This window comes from Epinephelus moara, chromosome 6, assembly GCF_006386435.1.
Source record: "Epinephelus moara isolate mb chromosome 6, YSFRI_EMoa_1.0, whole genome shotgun sequence".
NCBI classification, from domain to species: domain Eukaryota; kingdom Metazoa; phylum Chordata; class Actinopteri; order Perciformes; family Serranidae; genus Epinephelus; species Epinephelus moara.
The window spans coordinates 480,877-489,829 of NC_065511.1; the positions used below are offsets into that span (position 1 = coordinate 480,877).

The window sequence follows — 8,953 nt, forward strand, 5'->3', positions numbered from 1 at the left end:
TATGCTGATCTGTTCTGTACGACATCTATTGCACGTCTGTCCGTCCTGGAAGAGGGATCCCTCCTCAGTTGCTCTTCCTGAGGTTTCTACCGTTTTTTTTCCCCGTTAAAGGGTTTTTTTGGGGGGAGTTTTTCCTTATCCACTGTGAGGGTCCTCAGGACAGAGGGATGTCGTATGCTGTAAAGCCCTGTGAGGCAAATTGTGATTTGTGATACTGGGCTTTATAAATAAAATTGATTAATTGATTGATTGAATAACTTTCCGTATAACCAAGGGATGGACACAAATTCTGACTTTATGACCACTTCAGAGATTGGGAGTCACCAGTGGCATCACCAAGCATTTTTTCTGGGGCTTCAGCCCTGGATGTTTTGACTCTAGCCCCGAACGTATTTTCAGTGATTCACACCTATTAGGTTCAGGGGTGCCCAGACAGGACAGGCAAACCAGGCAATTGCTTGGTATCCGACGGCCACTCATATTAGGCACATTTGCAATGACAACCATCTTAAACCTCCCAGTGTAACGGCACCTCCGCAGCTCCGCAGTTCCGAAACCCCCTTAGTAGGGGCCCCACTCCTTCTAGGTACTAACGTTAGCTTGAATCTAACGCGCATGAGGCAGCAGGCTACTCTGTATTACAAGTGTATTTATTGAGCATACTGGTGGCCAGCACCGAGTCGCCACGTTTTACTTAGTCTTGTACACATACAACTATCCGTTTCGTTTTTGTCATGTATTTCCCACTCCAAACTGACCACACACACACCATCTAAATGTGAAGCAGATTTTCTCTTCTGTGCTTTGGAGGCTCTATATCCGCAACGGATTGGTCGATTTCAGTGATTGACACCTCGTTTGATTCGTTAGAGCCAATAGAATGAGGCTATACCCACCAAAACAAGATTGACAGGACTGTAAGCCAATCAGAGTCAGCAGAACGCCGTTGTGGGGCCGGAACCTAAAGCCTGTCATGTTCGCCCAGATTCATTTGAACACAACACAACATGTCCGTCTACCGGGAATGTTTACCAGGAGAATTACCATTCACAACGGTAAGAGAAATACTACAACTATGGCTCTGCAAAATGATTTCTGTTGTTGTTGTTGTTCTTTGGCCTCTATCTCTCTGAAGCTTTGGCGTAGAGTGCTTTGGCGGATATGCGTGGAAACAGCAGAGTCTCTTCTTTCATTTGAGATGAATGGCGTGTTTTGCACAACGTGGCGTCGAGGTAAAGCCCGAAATATGCCAAGTGGGTCGGCACATCGATGCTGTATGGTGTTTGATTTGTTGTTGTTTATTTAGTTGTTGTTTGAGCTGTGTTTGGGGCGTGTAAAAAGGGTTTATACAACCTTGTAGCCCAGGTTCCGCTGTTTAATTTGATGTGCAACATCACTATATTTCTCGTGCTTAGTGCATTGTTTCACTCTGTGTTTGCAAAGTCGTTCTCAAGTCCTCCAATTGGGGGACTTTCAGGTTTTTAACCAACAATTTGGGCAGCCCAATAGAAGACGAGTGCTCATTCTTTGACAAAATTCTTACGTTGAAATCACATGTTTAAAAGGGAATTATTCAAAATTTTCCCGGGGGACAAACCCCCGGACCCCCAGGTAGAAGACACATTAGCACTTCAGGGTTAAAGCCCTGGATGTTTTCAACTCCTAGCAACGCCCCTGGGAGTCACCACTTTTTTTCATCTTTGTTTACTAGGCTGGTTAATATGAATGAATTACTGTATTCTCTGGTGCTCCTGGTTTCAGTAAAATTAAGTGAATACTAGAATTATGGAAAATCTAACCAAGCCATCGATGCGTAGCATCTTCATATTGACAAAAGTTTAAACATTTATATATGACCATGCACATTTAAGGATTAAACAGTTATGGTATTTCAGAGAAAATATGAAAATCTCACAATATGTTTATGTTTACAGAACTTGTAATAAGTAATAAGACAGTGTTATATCAGGAAAACATTTTTTGACTTATGAAAACTCTATGCTTCTCTGTTGACAAAAAGGCCTATATGAAGTTTTAAAATGCAATGAAACCCTCTGTTATGTGTTTGTTACCTGAGACATTTCACCACATTAGGCAGATCCACGGTGTAGGAAACAGCATATGGCTTCCCGTTGTCAAGGGTCTCCAGCTCCTGTACAAAAAAAACACATCAGTTTTACATGCTATGTGCAACAATGGCACTGTATACAGGTGTGGCATCTCAAGATGCTGATTAAACAGTATTATTACTACACAGGGGTGTCTTGGGATGGTCACAATAAAAATTGCAGTTTGATCACTCAGCACAATGCCACAGATGTCTCAAGTTTTGAGGGAGCATATCATTGCCATGCTTACTGAAGGAATGTCCACCAGAGTTGTTGCCCATGAACTGAATGTTCATTTCACTACCGTAAAGACATCTCCAATGTTGTTTCCCTGAATTTGGCAGTACATCATGCTCCACTTGTCTAGGTAGCAGGAGGGACCACACCCTAATGCTGCTGCTTTGAGCCTTATGCCCTTTCCTGACAAACTGGGTCAGCTACTGTGCTGTTACAGGCTGGCCCTGTCTGCCCCCAGCCTGCTTGCCTCCAGGATTTCGGCTAGCTAACACATGACCCCATCCCGACTGGCCCTGTATCAGTTCTGCCTTGCACATTATACACTGTTCTATTTTGGGCTGTCCCAGACGAAAGATGACCATGGTGAAAGAAACATGGCGATATCTTTGGTCGTGGCTCTAAATGTGGTCCTACGTTGGACAGTGAGAGAGGTTCAAGGACGGCCGTTGTCATGGTCTTGCGATCAAAGACAGCCTAAGATAAAATTCTGACAGTGTCAGAAAGTTGGGATGACCATCTCTGTGACTACTCTTACATCCTACGTCTACTAACCAACCAATAAAAGTGCAGCATGATATGATACACTGACGCTAATCCAAACAAACAGATGGATAGCAGCTCGCCATGGAGACAGAACGCCCTAAAACAAATTTGTAGGATTACAGCAAAGAGGAAAACCTTGTGGAATTGTGGCAGCGGAAGCCTTGCTTGTATGATGTGTCCTCCAGCTCTTGCCATGATCACGTATAGAAGGACGAAGCATGGAAAGAAACAGCGGTGTAGTTGCAGCTGCCAGTTAAGGAACCTGGCAGCTAGCAAACACACATACAGACACACCGCAGTATATAGTGCCCACAAAACTTTAGGTTATCTAATAATGTGACCCTCTATCTTGTGCTTCACTGTTGAAGAAGTAATAACCCATGCAGCATCCTTACAAACTTATTATGGAAAGCTATTGCATCATACACTGTAGCCTACGATTCAGTAGGCGCTGTCACTGTACGGTCTGCATACATCAAACTTGATGTCGTACCCAGATTTATTAGATCAATGTCGCACAGTGTAGCTTGCACTAAACATATAAGATTGCTAAAATCTCACAGTCTGTAGGAGGCTTTAAAGGATGTGCTACAAGCTCGGGTTATGGGAGTCACAGAGCTGGCAGGTCTCTGAGCTGTACCAGAGTTGCAGTTTCCAGCGACTGGGAAGGACCTAGCTTGACCTTGCTTGGGGCATCCTCCACATAGGGGCTGAGTGAATCATCATGCTACCTATTTTAAACAGTCAAATTTGCATTAAGGTTGCAGCGATTGGACAAAAATGGAAGGTTGCACACAATGCACAGGGATTGGCTGAACACACCCAGGGCATTCCGATCCCTCCTTGACCTAATGCAGACCTGAGCGCTGTTTCAGAAAGCGGATTTAGTGAAAATTGTTAGTTACCCTGAGATGAGGGAAGCTCTTTTTACACAGAACCAAACAATAGCAGCATCATTCTGCCCCAGTGTGTGATTTATAACAGCATGCCAGCATCACAGAGGCAGAAGAGGTGGGACGGGCATGACATGTAACAACATCGTCGACCTCTAGTGTGACATATAACACACTTTTCTGCAGCGCTTTATAAACAATAACAATGGCATTACATGCAAATATCATTTACCATCTCTGTTTTATGGCGGCTAATCTCGTCCTCTGCACAGAGGGTAAGACGCTCCTAGACCTCATTGTTTTCACAATTTGTGGACATTTACGGCCGCTGTTCTTCTTCTGTGAGTTAGCTGATAACTGCTAACAACTACTTGTTAAATCTCCCGCCATGGGCCAAAAATATGAAAACACTTAAGTCCAGGAGCTTCTTATCTTCCGAGCAGAGGACGAGATCAGCTGCCATATAACAGGTAAATGATTATTATTGACATATTAATGCCATTGTTACTGTTTACAAAGCACAGCCAACATGTGTGTATCAAATGTCACACTAGTCACACTCTGCTGAACTCCAGTGTGAGGGGAGGGGCTGAGCCCCGCCCACTTCGAAACACCACACACCATAAACGAAAATGCAGTATGACACTGTTTAGTTTCATTACTCACTGAAGTTATAAGCACTCATAAATTTCAGCTCAGTGTGAGATTCTGTTGTCAGAAAGCAGCATAGAACCAACGACAAGTCACCTTGCGCTGCAAGTGCAACAAAAGCCCATTGCGCAAAAATCAATGAGAGAAAAATATTGATGTAGTCTAATCTGCACAAAAGATGTGCAGAAGATTAAAATAAACACTGCTGAGTACAGTTCATTCAGGTAACTCAGTCAAGGCTACACCAAAGCAACAAACACTGGAAGATACTCTTTTGAGGGGACAGCAACATTCCCTCGAAACAGCGACAAAGCCAAACAGATCAAAGGGAGGGTTTGTTATTTTACACTTTGTTATTTCACAATAGTAAATAAAGTAAATAAATAATAGGCTAATACATACATTAAAAAACATTAAGATTTTTTTCTTAATGCACTGCAGAACTATTCAATTATCAAGCAGAGGCTATACATTGGATTGATTTAAATAATTTTAATGTTTTTCAAGTGTGCACTGTGCGGCTGAAATATGTAGGAAAATTGAAATATCAGATCGGAAATCGGTATCAGCAGACACTTAATGTTAAATGACTCAGATCGTGATGGGGGGGCAAAGAAACTTGACTGAGAAAGTCTGTAATCTGCAGGTCTTATTTTGTTATTTCATTATTGATTTATTTTTCGTTAAAACCCCATATATAAATGGATTTGATTATTAATGAGGTTCATTTGTTTATCATTATTAATAAGGAGACATTTTTTCATTATGAAGGCTTGTGAGAGATTTGTTTTTCCAATAGGGCTGCTCGATTAATCGAATTTTAATCTAGATTACGATTTGGGCTTTCAACGATTATGAAAACAAAATAATCGACACAAAATGATTATGCGCTTCTTGTCAGTTTACTCTCGTTGTCTTGTGTTGCAAATCAAACGCACCCGGAAGCCACCTATGCGCAATACTGCCCCCTACCCTCCTCTCCTCTATTCACTCCACGAGCCAGTCAAGTAGGTGAAATCGAATAATGTGAGGGGTAGGTGATGGCCGAAGATTTCAAAAAAAGCATGCGGAAAATGGCAGAGGGAGAGCGAGAGAGGTTGGTCTGTGTGTGTGTGTATGTGTGTGTGCGCGCGCACGTGTGCATGTGTCTGTTTGCACATCAGGGCCGAACTCCGCCGTGTGCGATACAGAGAGCAGAGGAGAATTATAAACGTGCGACAATGTGGAGACAGAAATGACATGCCGTTGTGTAAATAAGTCATCACGTGCACCGCATAATCGTTTGCATAATCGTGATTTCAATTTTGACCAAAATAATCGTGATTATGATTTTTTTCCATAATCAAACAGCCCTATTTTCCAAGTAAATCTTTTTTATATTATGTGGTTGGGAACTGGTTCTCAGGCTTCTCCCAACCATCTGAAATCTGCAGAATCAGTGCCGCCAAAAGATATTTTGTCTTGAATCTTGAGTCTCTGAAATCTAGGGCTGTAGTCTCCTGGTCGACTAGTCAATTATTTGGTCGCTATGCTCTCATCCGACCAAATTCTCATTAGTCGAATAATCGCCATGTTACTTTCATAAGGAGGAAAGTGCTACATCAACAGCTTTCCAGGATTAATCCATTATTTCCTGCGGCGGGGGACAGGCTAAGTTACCTGTTGACAGAAAGTTGGACTCGCCCACCCTACGCTCAGCGTCGAGGTGACGCAGACCTCCTGTCTATAGCCTCTTTCACACAGAGCACGATTTTCACGGCGCCCACCGCGGGGTAGGGCGCAGAGCAAACGGAGAGCAAGGCGCGCAAGACAGGATTTGGGGGAGTACAGGCTTGTTCAGGAGCTACAGCTCCATGGTGACCGCTTCCAGGTCTACTTCAGGCTCTTCTCTGCTATTGGACGCACCGAGGTGTCGTCACAGCGTGTTGCGGTGAAATTAAAAAATTTTCAATTCGAGCGCAGGCTGGCGGCGCACAGGCGCCCTCTTGCGCGCCGCTCAGCTCGGCAGCAGAGCGGTGCGCTCTTGTGCCGCGATAGCACATACACAATGAATGGGTTCTCTTGTGCCGCGATAGCACATACACAATGAATGGGTTCGTCGGCGGAGGTCTGTGCTTTGCGCGCTCTGTGTGAAAAGGGCTTGTTTCTGTAAGCTGAAACCATTTCCCTCAGTGGAAACGAAGCTTGTATTTGTATTTCACAGATAAGAAACAAATTGTGAAGACAGTAAAGCCTCCACTAAAATAGCATTTTAAGTCTTGTGTGTGATATATCCTTAAGGGATTTATACTTAGGGATTTATCCTGGCTTCATATGAGCAGAGAAAATCTCTGCAGAGAAAATCTCTGCTCGTCGCTAGGCTAATTTTTACAGTGTAAAATGCCATAGGCTGGCGCTAATAACGTTAGCATGTTGTAGGCCTATTTGCTTGGAAAACGTTTAAGTTTTAAGACAGTTGTTTTCTCGGTGAATGTTGTGAGTTGTAATGGAGCCAAACTGTGTACCGTTACCTTTGTTACAGGTTACTGTTGTCCCATGGTTTCATATGAGAAGAGGAAAAGATCGCTAGACGCTAGGCTAATTTATACAATGTAAAACGCCATAAACTTGTGCTAATAACGTTAGCATGTTGTATTGGTGGGGGAAATGTGTCCAGATAAAGACAAGTGTTTGTCCGTCAGTTCTGCGATTTATAGTGAAGCCAATTTGCGTACTTGTGTTTGAAATTGTCTCTATTAAGCCATATTTAATGTGTGTCTTGAATCAACTATATAAATAAAGTTTGATTTGAACTAAACTTTACAGCACTTAACACAGTCCTCCACCGCCAACTACCGTTTTGGAGGTGTAACTGCAGAGTGACACAGACACACCACCGCAGAAGTAAAAATAACGTGCAGATTTTTTTTTTCCCCACGACTAATCGATTAGTTGAAGATTATGCGCGACTTTAGTGGACCGAGATTTTCTTTGGTTGACTACAGCCCTACTGAAATCATAACTATAAGCAGGACTTTGCCTCTGTGTTTTACTGTTCCAAATCTAAAATCAATCAGATTTTCCATTCTGTTCTCACTGACTGAATTCAGCACGGGGGAATATAATGCCCAGATGTTTCAGGTAAGCCGTCTTTAGTGTGCAGAAGCACTATTTTGTTAAGTGTAGTTTGATCTTCCAAAAAGACTGAGAAAAAAATCTTGCATTATTTATTGAGATATTTTTTACTGATGTAAGTATTCTTATTCAATTAAAGCACAACAGTAAATATAAGTCATTAATAAAAGTTTGTTTTGATTCTTCATCCATCTTTACTTTCTGACATATTCTATAAATGATGTGCAAAAAGAGACATTTTCAAGGGACAAAAACATAAGTACAATAAAACTGTAAGTCAGTAATGGACATTCTGTACTGGTCTGTCCTGGGATTTTTGAAGACACAGGTTAATTTTTGGTTTGGGTTTGATATTAAATCATGACTCACAGCAAGGTAGGCAGCATCCCTCTCTATGGCATCAGCCAATCGGTTAAGAAGCAGGCCACGGTGAGAGGCGTCCATCCGTCGCCACGGTGACCCCAACCTAAAGGCATCACATGCTGCTTTCACCGCCTTGTCTACATCTGCCTGGAAATATAACAGCACAATATGATTAACTCAGTGAGTGTCTCTGGTGTATCTCATGCTAGACAGGTGGAGGTTAAAGAAGGCAGATGACATTTACCAAGGATTCCAGTGGTGACAAACAGTTATAACATTAAATTGTGTATAAAGTATCATATACTCTATGTATCAAGAGTTTACCACATCAGCTTCTGCAACTTGACAGATGACTTCACTGGTTGCAGGGTTGATGGTAGGGAAGGTTTTCCCACTCACTGCATCCTGCCACTGGTTGTTGATAAACAGCTGAAACATTCAAATGTATCATTACAAGGGCTGCATTGGTATCAAAAAGACATTTCATCCACTGCTGAAGAAAAAGTGAAAAAAGAAATTAAAGCCACAAGCAGCATTTATCAGGGTCCAAGCAGACTGCACGCATTTGAATGCTTGTTTCTATTTTAATTGACAAGAGGTAAAACTCTTGATGTTCTTTAAAATGATCCATGGTGGTCATCACTATATGCTGATGCTCTTGATGTATATTGTATTTGATGTATACTTGAGTTGAATACATTGGATATTTGAGATTTATCACAGGAGTCTGGGAATTTTAGTTTGCAAATTACTTATGTAGCAGAGGATTTGGCACGTCAACTTTTAAACCACAAGAGTTCACAGCCACTGTACAGAAACAGGAGATCTAACCAGGAACAGGTAGTTTCCTGATGACCTCTTCAACCCCGCCCACCAGCTCCAAGGCAAAGAAGGCAAACCAGCCATCCATTGAGAGACATCCCTCAATTGGGACCCACGGTACGATACCAGTGAAAGTATCATGGTTCTGAGTAGTATCAGGATACCACAGCAAAAATGAGGCAGATGTGCCTTTTGTCATTTATAAAAAGATAAAATCACTTT

General features: G+C 42.3%; 1 protein-coding gene and 1 long non-coding RNA gene across 2 annotated transcripts in view; one reads left to right on the plus strand and one right to left on the minus strand.

Annotated features, from left to right (window-relative positions):
* The window catches only part of LOC126391218 (aldehyde dehydrogenase, mitochondrial-like), a 61,401-nt gene that overhangs the window by 34,193 nt on the left and 18,255 nt on the right, over positions 1–8,953 (minus strand). The window contains exons 2-4 of the mRNA XM_050045822.1: positions 8,234–8,338; positions 7,916–8,056; positions 2,073–2,152 (exon numbers count right to left, since the gene is read on the minus strand). Of these exons, the coding sequence (XP_049901779.1) occupies positions 2,073–2,152; positions 7,916–8,056; positions 8,234–8,338 (326 nt within the window). The remainder of the gene's footprint in view (positions 1–2,072; positions 2,153–7,915; positions 8,057–8,233; positions 8,339–8,953) is intronic.
* The window catches only part of LOC126391253 (uncharacterized), a 14,359-nt gene continuing 5,407 nt past the window's right edge, over positions 2–8,953 (plus strand). The window contains exon 1 of the long non-coding RNA XR_007570066.1: positions 2–112. This is a non-coding gene — a long non-coding RNA (uncharacterized LOC126391253). The remainder of the gene's footprint in view (positions 113–8,953) is intronic.